Below are 16,765 nucleotides of genomic sequence, written 5' to 3' on the forward strand. Positions count from 1 at the left end.
AGTGACTCAGCCATACGAACCACAAAATTCCGCCTAGTGATAGCAAGGCACTAACAGACAGATTCTAACTCTGTGCCGGCACATCCAACACGAAGCAAGTTAAACTGAACGGGTTTAGTGATATCCATGGGGAAGAAACATGCTCTGACAGCATTTACTGACTTACTGTTTAAAGTGCTTTCCTGAATTGCCAATTATTTTTTTCTTCAAGGATCATGGCGTTTCTAAAACCTCTGGTCTCTGGGAAGTCTGTTTTGATGACTGAACCTGCCAAGCATGTCTTCATGAGGTTTTTGGGTTTCATCACCACTGTACACTCTCAGATTATTTCATCAGCAACATGAAGTTAAAGGTCTGTAGCTCAGTCAGCAGCAGCTGTTGAATGCAGGGTTGAATTTCATTTCAAACAATCTGGCACCTACAATGTTAACAAATGCTCTGGCTACTCTAAGTTGCTGTCCAGAGTTCTTTAACTGCCCGAAGCAACTGGCACCTACAGGGTATCTCTTCACCTGACACTAAAACAGGTTAGCAGAAGTAAAACCTAGAAATGAAGGTTTGTCACCAGTGACTGCAAAAGGTACACGACTATTAGCAGCTACATTCTGGAAGTCTAGAGTTAGCTAATCTAAAGTTAAATCTCACCCTAGAGAGGTGAGATACGTGTCATTCACACAAAGAAAAGGAGCTCATTGAGTTACACATCCTCAAAAGAAGCCAGGTAAAAGAGGGGAGAAAGGGCTACCACTGCATGAAGTAGTGGTGTTCCTTAAGTATCATGAAGGAACAGCTGCAGGTGACACCTGCTTGGACACCAGGACAAATAAAAGACCTCTGTGCTTCCTTCAAAACACAGGTGCTTTTTCAGATGAGCTACACAGCCATAGCCACAACAACCTAAACCACAGACATAAAAGGTTTGCTGCAAGAAGTCATTTTACTGAAAACTTTTCACCTTAAAGTGGTCAATCTTCAAGCAATCGTCCACAAAAAGAGGCCTTATCTGATGTTCTCCTGTTCTCGAGTTTGTCACGAGGCAGAAAGTGGTTGAAAATAATTTTAACTTGTAGGCAGAAAACATTATTGGAAGCAGAATTAGCAAAACCATTTTTCTTCTCACAGGTACTGTGTGGTTGTTCCTCTGTTCAGAAGCACAAAGGTATCTCACTCCACAAACCCTCGTTCAATGAAGACAATTCTGTCATTAGTAAGTAATTTTGCATGCAGACAGCAGGGAGATTAGTATTATTTAATTCCACCTGGAACAGAGGAAAGGCTCTAATTCTATTATCCACTACTGTGAGTTCCTCCATGCGTGAGTTTTTAATGTTCTGTAAAGTTTTTTTGCAACCTGCAGCCAAACATGAGATAAAATTGTTAAATCTGTGGCGATCCACATCTGAACTCGGATTCTGCCATAGGTAAAATGGGTGTGTTCTGTTCACTGTTGCTACTCTCTGCATTATTAGAGCATTATTGTACTACATGCCACAATTCAGTATGATCAGCAGCCCTCAGAGAAAAAGAGACAACTAGAATACAGAAGGAGGAAGAGAAAGTCACAATACATGTCAAGAATAACATATACCCAGGTACTCAGTAACTTCACACCTGCTCTTCTTTTGCCTGCCTTTCTTTTCACAAACTTCTGAAAATGAAGCAGAAATCACAAATGCTATACAATTTCCCCCTCCAACTAAAAAAATAAAGACAGACAGTCCCCTCTTACAGCTCACATCCCAAGGGTAAAAATCATTAATACTCTTAACATATTACTAACAATGCCAAGTCTACAAAACAATCTTCTATGAAGCACACTTAAATAAACAGCTAATATGAGGATGCCAGTGCAGCATTATCAAAGCTGGAAATATATAACCTCAGCCTTTCAAGAGATGCCTTTCAAAGGCATCTCTTCTCCAATCAAAAAAGACCCCAAGATAAATTTTTCTACCAAACCCCTCACAGAATCCATTAATGTATTTATGAAATCATTTAGCGCTCACCACATGATCTCAGTATACCATCCACTCATCTCGAGCTAACACAGCTGAGGAAGAGAACACAAGCTGTTCTGTTTGCTTCTTTGCACTGCTGTCATGGTGCAGTCTAATGAGGGTGTACCATCTTACATTTTCAGAGACACATCCTTTTGTATTTCTAAACTGATAAAGCACTGTACACATTTGCATACATCTGTTTTTACAGATACATATATAAGGCTGCAGTAATGGCATTATAACTTACTGTGAACAATACTGAAGAGAGCTTGCACTAGTTTATGTTATGTCTCATAGGCTCAAAGAGCTTAAGAAAGAGCTTGATATAGATGAGACATTGGAAAGAGCTGACAGTTTCTTCTTGGAGGGCAAAGTCAGAGTCTGACCTGATAAAAAATATCCTTCTGTTGCAAGTGGGCCAAGCATGTATGGGACAATCACAAATTATACACTTGAACAAATGCCCTTCCCCTTGGTCCCTTCAAGAATGAAAAATCATGGAGAGTGATTATCAGAGGCACCGTACTTATCATGACACAATACCAAAAGCTGAGGAGTTCACACACTGTATGCACACTACAAGAAGGTTGCCCAGATATAACCAACTGGATACCAGTAAATAGTGAAGCCTGGAGGTAGGAAAAATAAAAACCAATCCCCAACAAAGACTGTTTTTGTGTAGTACAGTCGGCATTTACAGAGCAAAAAGCAGTTCTGAAACATCAGAACTAATGAAGCTCACATGCACACAGATCCATAACTTGTCTGTGATTGACTGCAGTGTGCAAAAAAAAGGTGCAAGAGCAAAGATTAAAGCTTTTCCTATCATAAGGACATCTAAGTTGTCCACCTCTCCCCCTGTTCTCCATAGGTGACAAGTTAAAAGTGAGTTTTTGCTCAGAGGGGACTTCTACAGTCTCCCTCTTCCAACAGCTACCTATTCCACCCAACCCTCAAGAATATGGTCTTCCAGCTTCTATTCCTCTCTTAAATCAGACTGAAGTTGGCTCCTGGGCTCGGATTCATTGCTGGAGGATGGAGAGAAAGCTTAAGTGACACAGATGTTGTTCTCATGTACAGCAGGACCTTTTTCTTATAAAACCCCTTAATCACCTGAGAAATAATGGAGCCTGAGGTTCCAATTTTTTTTAAGTCAAGAATAAAAGGTTCTTCTATATTAGCGTATCTTCTACAGAAATACAAGTCCTTCCAGATTTCCTGAACCTCTGTCATTAAGGAGACATAGTAAAGCTCTTTGCAGACCTAGAGCCCTCTCTGGGACTTAAGTAAACTATAAAGATATTTACAATTTCTAACAGGCATCTCAGCCAAGCTTGTATTTCACTCACATACAAATAGGCATAGAAATTCAGTCTTACTAATTCCTAGTTGTCTGATATGAAGCTTTGCAAACAACCATCCTTTTTTTCCACCTATTTGTGAAAAGACTAGCTTCCTGTATTACAGGTTGGCTATTTATCTGCATTGCCATAATTTATTCATCCAGACCAAACAGAATTTCACACTCATTATTAGCCAAACTTCTCATAAGTCTCTGCAACCTGCATTTCTTTATCTGTCCTTCTGTGGGGCTGAAGTTTTGATAAACATCAATTGCAAGAATACAGAATTGTACAGGTCATGTACACAAAATGCTAAAATATGAGCATGAATTATCTCATGCTTTTATACTGATCATTAAAATGATCCCAAATTGAAAACATACAGTGGAGAAATCTGTCTTTATCACGTACAAGGAATATTAAAGCAAGCTGTGATATTTCAGCTAGCTGTGTCCAAATATCACTTCTTCCATGAATTAAAGCAGCAAGGGCTTTTCCAAACCGTAGAAAAGCACACTTCCAAAATACAGAGTCAAGAAGTGGGAAGTAAATTGCACAAAACTAGAGACGTTAGTTGCACAAAACTAGAGACGTTAGACTCTGACAGCATATATAAAAATCTGATACAGGCAACTGTAAAACCCAAACTATTTAATCAGGAACAGCACTGTCAAAATAGTCATTTTCATATTATACTCAGCTGAATTAAATGTAGGCTGTGCAGCAGTAAGCCTCCCTCCCCCCCCCCCTTTTCTTTTTCTAAGTTCATAGCTGATTTTGGTCTTTAGAAGCAGCCGGATAGCAGGTAAGTAAAAATACACAAAGCTTAAAATTGAGTTTCTTGATGTGGCAAAACTGCTCTTAGGACCGGAAGCATTTTGAAGAAAATTGTTTCCTGCTTGTTAAAAAACTGTATCATCAAGAGAAAAGGTTACCTATTTAGATATTACTGTTACCCATTAATCCTTTCCCTTACACTACTCGAATAAATGTACATTATTCCTTTCCCTTTGAGTTAGCAGCAGTCTGCCCACATTGTCAGTAGAACAACTGACTTGCATTTGGTCCTTTCTTAGCATTTTCTTTCTTGCCTTAAAATGAAAACACTGACTGTACAGATTTTATTTTCTTGTTAGGCAAAGCATTTAAATGAGGTCCTTATCTCCACCTTCAAAAGTGGTAAAAAAATACGCTATTTGTTTTATTTTCCCTTGTGTTTTTACCTCCCTTCCATAGCAGCAAGTGATTTGTGGATCCTTTTCCCTTTGACACGATTTATATGGCTCAATTTCCACTGCTTTAGTGTACTCTGGTACCCCACTGCCTTTGAGTCACCAGAATTCCCTGTTGCTCAGCCTTCAATCCCCTGAAAACATAATCCTCCTACCATTATATTTTGTAAGACAATTTTCAACCCTCTACATTTACACTAGGCATTATGGCATAAGCATAGCTCAGAGCAATTATCCTGAAGCTTCTTCCTTTCAGAAGTAATCATACTTTAAGAATTGCTTTAAAGGAAGATAGTGCATGAGAAAGGCTGCTTCTATGTGTCAGCAGTCAACCCTTGTATCAAGGCTGCATAACCATGAACAGTTTTCCAATTACAAGCTGATATTCAAACAGAAATTGTAACATGAATAACAGGCTAAAATAATTCTATCCAACTGTTTGGAAAGGCCTGGTTTAGTTATCTGAATCTCAACACCACATCAGCAGTGAGAAACATCTGAAACACTAATGCACCAATATGTAAGTACCTTTAAAAAGAAGGAAGATATGTCTGAATGTTCAAAAGGCAAATAAAGAACATCACCCACAAGGAAACTAGAGACGTAACTGAAGAGCCACTTAACTGTATCTCAGCTTACTTGCATGTCCTGTTATCTAAAACAGCCATTGCTCTTCAAGTCCTCCCATTCCATTTTTAACTCACTCAGTCTTCCTTGAAAGAGTCTGAACCTCCAAAAGAAACATTTCTTTGACAGTCGTGCAATTCTTTCTAAAATCAGTTAGAGGCCAGTTCATCCTGTCGTTCCCTCAGTGCAGTTTGAAAAACAAGCATACTTATATACTTTCATGTATAATGAACACCAAGTAAAGCTCAACTTGCATTTGGGAAATAAATGCAATAAACTCAGCTGTTTTTCTGGAGTTAACAGAAAAACATGACCAGCTCAGCTAGTGTACCTCTGTTTTATTTCAACAGACATGTTTGTTCCTTCACCTGTTTATGCACCTGATTTTGCCTCACACATTCACAAAAAAAACCCCAACCAACCGAAGATCTCACGTAAAATTATATAGCAATGTACAGAAGAATCTGAACTGTCAAATACAGGAATAGGAGGAAAAAATACAGTTAAAACTGTTTCTATTTCCATACACAACTTTTATTGAAGTTCCTGTATTCTAAGTGTACAGATACAAATATAAAATGACCCATGACAAACTTTAAACCTGCCCAAATAGCAAACTGAGAAATTAATTCAGTATTAGAGCCAAAGTTGACAGGACTTCAACAGATGATGGGAAGCTTCCCCAGTCTTTCTCCAAGAACAACCAGGATCCACCATATTTTTGGTCCATGATGTATGCTTTAAGCTGGCAGCTGAGTCTACGAACGAGTGTATTTACCCCAGATGTGCAGCATAAACACAGAAGCAATAAAAAGAAGACTCATGACCAAAACTGGAACAGGCCCACTAAAAATAAAGAAAAAAATGCATTAACATAAAAAAAAGTTTGCTTTGTCCAAAGGCCAGTCATTATCAGCCAAGTGAACTCATCATTCACAAACAATTGTACAAAAAAACTTATTCTGTTCCCACAGAAATACCTTAAAGTATTAGAAATGAGATATCCATCTCCATCAAAAACTGCTGCTGCCCATTTTTGAAGATAGTTTTACACATCCTAATTGCTACATAACTATAAAGCACAATATATAATAAAAACATAAAAATCACTCATTTAAAAAGCCATTAATGGTTCATTATTACTCAATGTTGTGCAAACAATCTCTGGAAAATTATCAACTGCATTTACTACTTGGATAGCCACCTGAGCAGAGATGTAGTCAGATTCAAAAACCAACAGAGTCCTCTAGCGGCTAGTAAAATTTTGGCATAAGATTCCCATTAGCTTTTTTTTTTTCTCCAGAGGTTTCATTTCTTGTGGAAACAATGGCAACAGTGGGTGAGAAACAGAGACTTTTTTTTCTTCAGAAAGATACAGAGAATGACAAAGTTAACTCCACCATTAAATCATTACTCATAATGTATAAATTAACAAATTTATGAACTTTTTCCTCTGCATTATTATATTGTTTAGAAATTATATGGTGATGTTTTTAAAAGCCAGTTTAATCTTAGCATGGTGAGAGACTAAATCAGCTGTTTCACACTGTGCTAGGATACTGTTATCTGCACTATTACAAAATTACATGCACTCAGCACTGGTTCATACCATTCACTTCATATAATCTCACTTCTGATTTTCAACATGAATTCTGTTATCCTGGACTAACTGGATCCTTCAGGTTACTGTTTACAAGCAGGTGTTACTTGAATACAAAGTTAGAAAGGAGCTGAAAGTGGATGGAAACAATTTACTAACATTTTTCTATGAGATGATGGTCCATGTACTTCAAGTATTCATAACCGTAATCTTATATTGAGTTTTAAAATTAATTTATTATCCACCATGGATTTATTGGGGTATGGAGAACCCTGAACAGACACAGAGCATTTATCACATAAACCAGTAACAAAACGTGCAAAATAAAAAAGTAAAATACACACGCACAGTGATTACATAAGCAACTCCTACCAAGGAAGCTTGTTTCAGCAAGCAACAGAATGTGCTTCTCAATCCCCAGTGTTTTATACATATTTGAAATGTATGCTCTCCATAATATAAATTGCAATGACACCAGGTACACGAAATCTTATACTGTACCTGAATTACTATTTAATCCCTTTGAGCTTTCAGTAGTAGTAACATGCAAGCTACTCTTTGCTGAAAGCACATGGGAATAGAGGAGCACCACTAACCAGAACAGAGCAACACAGGAATAAACAAGCAAAGGCTGTTTGTATGTTTGTTGGCTGTTTGGTTGGTTTAAGTTTTTTTAACTTGCAGATGACAAAATAAACAGTTTTCCAATACTGACATGTATCTTATTCCGTCCAGTCCCAAAGAGGAATTGCTGAAACCTTGCCATTCTCCTCCATACACCTGATTCTTCTCCACACACCATGAAGTTTAAATAAACAGATTCAAGCACCTCTAAGAGTTAACACTGATCATTCTGAGAATGTCTTTTATAAGGTTGTATACTATATCACAAGCCCAAACTGATTCTCCACCCACAGGAAACTGCCAATAGCTCTTGAAACAAGAAAGCACAGACAAAACACAGGAACCATAGGTATCAATTGCCACAGAAAGGGCAACAAGTTTGGGTTTAGTCTTCCTTGCAAAGTATACAATGCTCGATCTGAGTTTTAAAGAGAAAAATATTGTATCCCACTCTCAACCAGATTCCCCACAGCTCCCTTTCACTAGTATTATTTTTAGAGGTATTCCTTTGTTCTAGAATCTTGTACTACAGATAAATGTACTTTCCTGAGGCAAACCAAACTTACTTGTTCAACATGCTCTTCATTTCTGATGTTGAGTACAGCTTCTAAATGACTAAAATATAACTATTCAGAATATAAAATCATAATTAGCATGAAATAGCCTGTTCTCAGGCGGTTTTATGTTGGTTCTTTTCCATAGTAATTTCAAGATCCCATATTTTGAACATCAGGATTAGAATAGAACACCATCACACTAAGCATCACTGCTGTATGAAGTAGGAGTCACATTTTTAAAAACTTCAGCTGAAGCACTTGACTGAGGCAACCACAACCCCTCTATAACCTGCATTTATTTTTAAACCTACCAAACAGGACAAAGAACATAACAATTGGTGGTTATGGAAAAAAACACACGTAGAAAAATACATGGAAATCCCTAAGAAAGTAGGTTGCTCCCAAGCCATAGAATCATAGAATAGTCGGTTCAGAAGGTGCTACATCCGGTGTGCAGCTAACTTGTAAAACCAAACCACTTTTATAGATTTCTTTCTTCCATTAAAAGCCTGACCATACAGCTACCCATGGCAGCCTGCAGTAAAATCCCCAACCAAGCAAGCAAACAACAAAAAATACCACAAAAAAAAACCCAAACGACACTCCCAGTGTTCCAACACCTCAAAATTTAGAACCAGTGTTGCAATGTAAATAGAAGGGAAAAATCTACTTACTGACCTGCTTTTACTGAAGTTTAGAACAATTAATTGGTAATTCAACATCAAAAGTGATACCAAAGGATTCACAATGAAACTTACTAAACTTGGTAAAGCTGCTTTGACAGCTTGTACCACAGCTTGTATCACAGTATTTAAAAAATTTAGAAATCTACCTGACAATAAGAACACTTCTGTTTTTTCTCAGATTGGTTTTATTAACTTTTAATTGAGCTTTAGTAGACCAAACAACATGGAAAACTGTTGCCTTTGCCTATCTGCACAGATTTACTCTAGAACACTAGTACTGTTCTTCGGCTTTTTCTTTTCTTAAACTTGCCTCCTTTTTGGATTCAGAACAGAGAAAACAAAACCTGAAGTAGCAGAGCACCACTGCTTTAATGGTTTGCTTTTTAAAGATTTTTTTTTTAGAGTCAAGCACATTAGAAAACAAAAAAAAAACCGTAAGAGCTTCTGAGGAAGGATTACACACAGAACAATCACTACCTAGACTATCACAAGCCCTTCCCCAAATGTTCTGTTTGCATAGCTAGCAGCAGTCCCCTTAAAGGGCTCCAAAATAAAATACTAATGGATTCTCTTTAACCCAGTAAGACCAAGAGGCCAATAAGTATAACTCTACAGGAAGCACAAACACCCACTGAGGGTATGATTTAGCATGCATCCATCAGCTGATATACACACCTTCCACCTTTGTCATTCAAGTATCTGGCTGTACAGCTAGTTTGGGAAAGTGATCTGATTGACTCAAACCAGCCAAAAAGTAAAAATTGGGCTCTCCTTACAGCCTAAGGGACAGTACCACCATTATTTGACCATAATCTTGGAATAATCACCTTGTAAAGATAGAGATATACCAGAATGCTATTTGCTGTGCAAGCTTATATAAAATAATTTATCTTCAGCTCTTCAATAAAAACACCTGAGATTCTGCAAGCACACAGCATATCAGTTATGTTTTCAAGTGGATTGCAAGCTCATGATATATCTATTAATATAGAAAAAAACCCAGAAGTTTTAACTAAAAGATAACAAAAACATGCAAAAAGATGCCTGAATTCACTGTGCCAAATAATCTTTCCCAGCTTTAAAGAGACTGCTTACAGTCTTCAATGACCATTTAATGCAAGACTAGGCAGTTATAAAATATAACTTGTACTTACCTTTAAAAGCTATTATAAACTTTATAAACTTCAGAAGCACCTCTCCAGGTTTACATATTAAGTAAAATACTTTGTTCCAAATCTAAGCATCCATCAATTCAGCATGTTTTCCCATGCAGACCAAAACACTGATGTCTCAGTTCAAAGACTGAAAGATTACAGAAGCAGATAAAATACACAGACCCCATGCCTACCACCACCCGTACACCCAACTTACACTTTGAGCCCTGGAGAGTCCTCAGTGTAGAATCGCCACATCCCACCAGTGCCTGTGGATGTGGCACGGCCTGCACTTCTTGTCCCGCAGCTGGCATTTTTCCTTTAGGGTACAACAGAATGAAAGAAAGACCAAAACGCATTAGTAGTCTGGCAGCTTCTAGCACTAAGCACCCCAAGAGACTGTGAAGAAGGAAGACACTTGCATGAGACCGTACAGTTAGGCAAGTGGAGGATATCAGCCTATGCAACCAGACAAGCCGAGGGCACGATGGTTGGCACAGCACCTCCTAGGGCTACAGGCGGGTGCACCGAGGCCCGGTGACGGCTCCCACCGGAGCCCTGCCCGCACATCCCGCGGAAGCACACGGCTCAGCTCCTCTGCCCACCGCTGGAGGGGTCCAGCCCCCAAATGCAAAGGACGGCGGCAGAGAAAGAGAGCTGCCGCACTCTGAGCACCTACCTCTGCCGGACAGTGGAGCCCGCCGCGCGTGGAGCCACGGCCTTGCTGGGAGAGCGGCCGGAGGAACCGACGCTCGTAGCGCTGGGGTTGGGCCCGGGCTGCGGGAAAAGGAGAGAGCAGGGGCACGGTAAGGGGCGGCGGACACAGCCAAGGGACAAGAGCCGCCTCAGCCGCCCCCTGCCTCGGGCAGAACCTCACCATGGCGGCAGTACCGACGCTGGCTCAGGACTCGGCACAACTTCACACACGCTCCCAAACGGCTGCTCCGGCCACGTCCGTACCCGCAGCAAGCCCCACCCCCACCGCGCCTCCCGGGACCCTGCGGCTGTCTGAGGTAATGCCTGAGCAGCGCTGGCCTCTTTTCACTCCCTACCCTGCTCCTTAGCCCCTTTCCGAGAGAAAAGACTCTCCGTAATTCCTCGAGAGAGTTCTCTCCCTCACCAGCGACCAGGTCGGGCCAGCCAAGTGGAGAACTCATGGGGCGAAGCGGCAGGCAGCGCCGGGACAGCCTGACGGGAGGGTGAAAGGCAGGGCCCGGGAAGAAGGCTGACGTGTCCTGCAGCGGCCGCTGGGCTGCGCATGCGCCTAGCTGTGCAGTGCGTGGCGGAGTCGGGCCGCTGGTCCTATCTGGGCCGCTATGGCAGCGGCGGAGGAGGGTGGTGGGGAGAGCCCGTCCGTGCTGTTCCTGCACCCGGACCTGGGGCTGGGCGGGGCGGAGCGGCTGGTGGTGGACGCGGCGTTGGCGCTGCAGGCGCGGGGCTGCCGGGTGCAAATCTGGACGGCGCACTACGACGCCGGGCGGTGCTTCGCGGAGACGCGCGGCCTGTCGGTGCGACAGGCCGGCGGGTGGCTGCCGCGCAGCCTATGGGGCCGCGGGCACGCGCTCTGTGCCGCCCTGCGCATGGCCTTCGTGGCGCTCTACATCCTGCTGCTCAGCGGAGAGTGGGCCGACGTCTTCGTCTGCGACCAGGTGCGGGGCCGGGCTGGGCGGAGGTCGCCGCTGCGGGGTGCGGGTGGGTAACGGGGCAGCTGTAGGGAGAGGCAGCGGCTGCTGCGGGTCCCCCACCCCTGTCCTCGGTGGTGGGCCTTGCAAAAGAAAGTGCATGGGGAAGTCCCAGGGCGGGGGGGGTTGGCGGCCTCGCAGGCCGAGGTTGGGGAAGAAATGCAGAGCTACAGCGGGAGGTACTGAGTGAGAGTGCAGTTTCATGTGGAGGGGAAAAAGGAGAAGGCTAGAGTGATAGGACGAGGGGTTATGGGTTCAGTCTTAAACAGGAGGAGTTCAGGGTAGATGTAAGGAAGAAGTTCTTTACTGTGAGGGTGGTGAGGCACTGGAATGGGTTGCCCAAGGAAGTTGAGAGTGCTCCATCCCTGGCGATGTTCAAGGCTGGGTTGGGCAGGGCCTTGGGTGACATGGTTTAGTGTGAGGTGCCCCTGCCCATGGCAGGGGGGTTGGAACTAGATGATCTTAAGGTCCTTTCCAGCCCTAACTATTCTATGATTTTAAGGTATTTGGCTTGTAAAAGACTGACATTCAGGGTATGGCTTTGAAATCCTGTGCACAGCAGCAGCACTAAACCAAATGATGATTGTCTCCTCTTGTCCTGTCTCTCCTGGTTGCACTAGGTGTCTGCTTGTATTCCTGTACTCAGACTGGCCAGAACTCGTAAGAAGGTTTTGTTTTACTGTCACTTTCCTGATCAGCTTCTGACCAAGAGAGAATCTGTCCTAAAGCGCATCTACAGATTACCGCTAGACTGGCTAGAAGAGTACACAACTGGCATGGCAGACTGTATTGTTGTGAACAGCAGGTTTACCGCCAGTGTGTTCAAGGACACGTTTAAGTCCTTATCTCACATAAACCCAGATGTCCTCTACCCATCACTCAACATCAGTAGCTTTGAAACGGTTGTTCCTGCAGACATAGCTGACTTGATACCAAAAAAGAAGAAGTTCTTGTTTCTTTCCATTAATAGGTATGAGAGAAAAAAGAATCTAGCGTTGGCTCTTGAAGCTTTGCATGAGCTTCGAGGAAGACTTGATTCTCATGAGTGGAGCGAAGTTCACTTGGTTATAGCAGGTGGTTATGACAAAAGAGTTCTGGAAAATGTGGAACACTATGAAGAGCTGAGGAGACTTGCAGCCAAGCTTAATGTTAATGACTGTGTCACTTTTCTGAGATCCTTCTCAGATGAACAGAAAATCGCTCTTTTTAGTAACTCTATATGTGTGCTTTACACACCAAGCAATGAGCATTTTGGCATTGTCCCTCTGGAGGCAATGTATATGAGATGTCCAGTTATAGCGGTTAATTCAGGTGGTCCTTTAGAATCAGTCCTGCATAATGTTACAGGATTTTTGTGTGATCCTCTGCCAACACAATTCTCTGAGGCCATGGAAAAAATTGTAAGAGATCCTCTCTTAAAGGACACAATGGGAACAGCTGGGAGAGCCAGAGTTATGGAAAAATTTTCCTCAGAAACATTCAAGGAACAGCTGTACCAATACATATGCAGATTAACACAATAAACTTACATGCCCATATTATATTTTACTGCTTTGTATCTCTCGTTTGTGTAGGGGACTGGTATTTATTGTGACTATGATGAAGAATCTGAGACATACGAATTTCTGCATTATTCTTGTGTTGCCTTCTGTCACTTGATACAAAGAACAGCCAAAACGTCCCCTACTGCCTCATCAGAAGGTTGAAATTTTCATGCAGTAGGCTGGTCTGCCCTTGCAGTTCTTTTGTGTACGGTGCCTTGAAAAAATGGGTAGTTATATGGCAGTCACTAGGAATTTTCTGGACCTTAAATACTATACAAAATGCGATCCTGTACAAATCCACATTTTGTAAATGGCTAAGACAAGTGCCATTTTATTTTTATGTATTTAAAATGTTCAAGAATACTTTTTAAGTAAAAAACTTATCTCAGCTGAAGTATGGAAAGACTTTCACAGCCAACTGCATGTTTTAAAAAACAACACTATTGGGTATGAATTGTACAGTTTTAAAATGATTGACCTTTTACTGCTCTTAAATTGCGTCATGTAGTCACAATGGGTGTCATAAGTGTGCAGGTGTGAGCAGGAGGAAACAGACTAGAATAAAACCAGGGACATTAGACTACCTTATGCAAAAACGTTAGTACTGAAATCCTGTGCCTATGCAGATATCTGTAGTGCTTGGGGCTGTAATTTTACTTGGAGATTTCCTTTGTAGAGAGTTAAATGATATGCCCTCTATTTAACATTTCCTTCTAAATGATGGCACACTTTAAAAAGGTGTTAACACAGAGCAGACAATAAAGACATTTTATTTTGCCTAGTTTAGTGATAACTTTTTGGTATAACTTTTCTGAATAATGTAGCTGGGGGATACATTCCTCCTAATGTAGTGACTGCACATATGACAGTAATTTGACTTCCTCATTCTTTGAAATCACATTTTATCCATAAAATGCAATTTTGTAGTCTAAGTTCTACAATTTGTCTTTAAAATAGTTTCAGGCATTCTCACATTTAGTACTTCACAGCAAAGAGGCCAGTCTTCTCATCACTTAGGACTGCAACCTAGGTCTCAGTAGAAGGCTTTTATTTAAAGTCAAATAAAGAAAGATCCTCCAAGTGTGTCTTTGTCTTTAATCAGGAATTTGGGGGGCTATAATGCTTATTCGTTGTAAGTTGGGAGCAGGTGGTTTCAGAGGCCCTATATCCAACATTTCTGTTCATGTCAGAAGAACTGGCAAGCCTCAGTCTATCATCTCTTGCCTGTTCCAGCATTTGTGTTTCTTCCCCACCCCTTAAAGTTTTCCTAAATCTTTGTGCAACTTTTTCAGGATAGGGGTAGCAATGAGTGACTGAAGGGCCTTCAAGACATGTTTGGCCTAGGTTTTAAGATCCACTTAGAAGGTGCAGCCTGGTTGGAGCTAGTTCCTGTGGTTGCTTAGTTGATGTTACATCCTCCTCTCCAGGTTGCACTGAGTTAATATGGAGCCTAAGGCACATACCAGTGCACACTTACCAGCATAGCTGCAGTGGTAGCTCTGTTTATGTTCAAATCATGGCTACCAGCCCTTTCCCGAGTTGTGTTACTGGTTGGCATGTGCCTAGCCCTCCTGGTTATCACTGGGACAGTCAACAGAATTTTTCCTTCTTGGATACTGGGGCCTGATCTGTGACATCGCTGTCCTGTGATGGGGTCACCTTTGGACTGTCATTCCTTGTAGAGCAGCCCATCTTGCTGTTTCCTGACATGTACCTTGGGCCATCTCAAGACCTGAGCTGAATCTCATGGGCTTGCCATCAGCTGCAGGTAAACCTAAAATTCCTGCAGGAACTATGGTCAGTGCATAGAAGCATGGCATAGCACTTCAGGCTGCTTTAAGATCTCTTGCTCCCCATCTCAAGCGACCTGATGTAGTGGAATGTATCCCTGCTCATTGTAAGAAGGTTAGGCTAAGATGATCTTTAAAGGTCTCTTCCAATCCAAGTCACACCATGCTTCTATGATCTTCCAGAACCATTCAGTGGGGACTGGGTGATGGTATCAGGATTTTTTAGTCAATTGTGGCTAATCTTTGCAGAATATCCAGGGGTTGTATATCCCAAGGGACATTAGATGCTCAGCCATAATAATCTTAGCTCTCGGGGCACCCTAAGAGTAGATTGTGACCATGTGGAAGACAAGGGCCCTGTGCTCCAAAACCTGATGACTGATTTGGAACAGTTGTGGGGTGATCACAACTGCCCTTTCACTACTGCTGTTTTAGAGATCTACACAATTAAAGAGAAGCACCTCCATCATGGGATGACAAGCGCCCCCAAATTTTACACGTCAGCATGATGTAGGGGATATCAAGTACATTTTGTTGTGCTGTCTCTAGACCACCACAATACAAGAAAACAAGGCTCACCAGTGTTGAGCTTCCAAAATGGCAGGTTTCTAAAGCAATAATTATTTGTACCTGTTTTGAACCTGGTTCAGAAATCCATAGTCTTTGTGTGTATCCTTCCTCCTCTCTCTATTCTTTAAATAAAAATTTACTTAAGAGTGTTTTATTTAAATTGCAAATGCCTTGTGCAGTCTGTTGTCCAAAGAAATATTAAGTACTGGACTGGTACAATTAAATAAATTATCATTAGCCTACAAGAAAATTAAAGTTTTAAATTTAGATCCCACCAGTGTAGTGTGAAGGATGATGCAACAAGAAGAAAATGGTTGCAAGGAAGAATTCATGTCCTATGCTCCCCATGTTTGCAAATCCTTCTACCTTCAAGTGCAATCCAGATACATGAAAAGAAGCCAAATAAAAAAGTTGTTTAAAGCTTTTGGACAAATAAGGGTAGAGTATGTACTGGTGTGAACAAAGGGAGGCAAAGAGAGAGGTAATGAGGTTTTAGAGTTTCTTCACTTACAAATACTGTGGGCTGGGAAGTGGAAACCCACTGTTTTCTTTCTTCAATTTACCTTTAGTACCTGTAGTAAATAAGCCACAAACAATTTCATATGCATAATTTTTATACACTCTTTTCAGATTATTGAAAAACCAATGGGAAAACCACCAATTTCAGGGTTAAACCCACCTGCTAATGCTGTTTTTTTTTCCTCCCATCACCCCTTCCATTACTATTTTTTACAATTTCACACAATATAACAAATTTATAGATTTTACCATTCACAAAGAGTCTATAAAAACCTCTTGCTACATGATCGTATTGCTAAACTTGATTCCTTTTTATTATGGCTTTATTATTCTTCCTCATGGATGAAATGGCAGATACATTTTGAATTGTAATTTATTATACAGTTAATATCACAGGGGTATTTTAAATGAAACAGTAACTGTAGAATACTGAAAAATTATAGTATTATGAAAAGAGTGTATGCAATAGCGTGAATGTTAACACAAATAGTAGAGAAAGAAATAGACATTTTAATTAGAGTTACCTTCATCTGCTTTTATAGAGAAATTAGAACATGTTACCCAACAAGAAATAAATCAGAGGTGATATATTGATGTGCAGTTCTTCAGTGGCAGTTATTTTATGCCTGAGATAAACTGAGGTGATTCCAGATTTTTACACTGTTAGTCATATGGGAAGACCAACAAGTTTGACCTCATGAACTCTGAAACAAATCTATTAACATTATGGTATCTTTATGACTCCAATTCCTGTGCACTGAAAGAGAAGAAAAATGTAACGATTGAGGAAACGAAAGTAAAAATCAGTTGGAGTTGTTTTACATGGGCAAAGGGAAC

The 16,765-nt window shown here is 41.1% G+C and overlaps 2 protein-coding genes across 2 annotated transcripts; one reads left to right on the plus strand and one right to left on the minus strand.

The window, feature by feature from the left end:
- Window positions 1-5,712: 5,712 nt before the first annotated feature.
- On the minus strand, window positions 5,713-10,834 carry LOC117438327 (protein transport protein Sec61 subunit beta). Its single transcript, XM_034073876.1, has 4 exons — window positions 10,701-10,834; window positions 10,503-10,600; window positions 10,041-10,142; window positions 5,713-6,048 (listed from the first exon to the last, which is right to left on the minus strand). Exons 1-4 carry the CDS (start codon window positions 10,701-10,703, stop codon window positions 5,961-5,963), a joined length of 291 nt encoding a protein of 96 aa, XP_033929767.1. The 5' UTR covers window positions 10,704-10,834; the 3' UTR covers window positions 5,713-5,960.
- A 248-nt stretch (window positions 10,835-11,082) lies between these two features.
- Window positions 11,083-14,129, plus strand: LOC117438326 (alpha-1,3/1,6-mannosyltransferase ALG2-like). The gene is made up of 2 exons (XM_034073875.1): window positions 11,083-11,472; window positions 12,126-14,129. Exons 1-2 carry the CDS (start codon window positions 11,140-11,142, stop codon window positions 13,026-13,028), a joined length of 1,236 nt encoding a protein of 411 aa, XP_033929766.1. The 5' UTR covers window positions 11,083-11,139; the 3' UTR covers window positions 13,029-14,129.
- The last annotated feature ends 2,636 nt before the right edge of the window (window positions 14,130-16,765 follow it).

The sequence above is a fragment of the Melopsittacus undulatus genome, unplaced genomic scaffold (assembly GCF_012275295.1).
Source record: "Melopsittacus undulatus isolate bMelUnd1 unplaced genomic scaffold, bMelUnd1.mat.Z mat_scaffold_135_arrow_ctg1, whole genome shotgun sequence".
NCBI lineage: Eukaryota > Metazoa > Chordata > Aves > Psittaciformes > Psittaculidae > Melopsittacus > Melopsittacus undulatus.

Coding starts and splice junctions, on each gene's coding strand:
- LOC117438326 (XM_034073875.1), top strand. CDS start 11,140: ATGGCAGCGGCGGAGGAGGGTGGTGGGGAGAGCCCGTCCGTGCTGTTC. Junction 11,473..12,125: donor ACGTCTTCGTCTGCGACCAG/GTGCGGGGCCGG, acceptor TGGTTGCACTAG/GTGTCTGCTTGTATTCCTGT.
- LOC117438327 (XM_034073876.1), bottom strand. Junction 10,143..10,502: donor GGCTCCACTGTCCGGCAGAG/GTAGGTGCTCAG, acceptor TGTACCCTAAAG/GAAAAATGCCAGCTGCGGGA. Junction 6,049..10,040: donor GACTCTCCAGGGCTCAAAGT/GTAAGTTGGGTG, acceptor CTTTATTTTTAG/TGGGCCTGTTCCAGTTTTGG.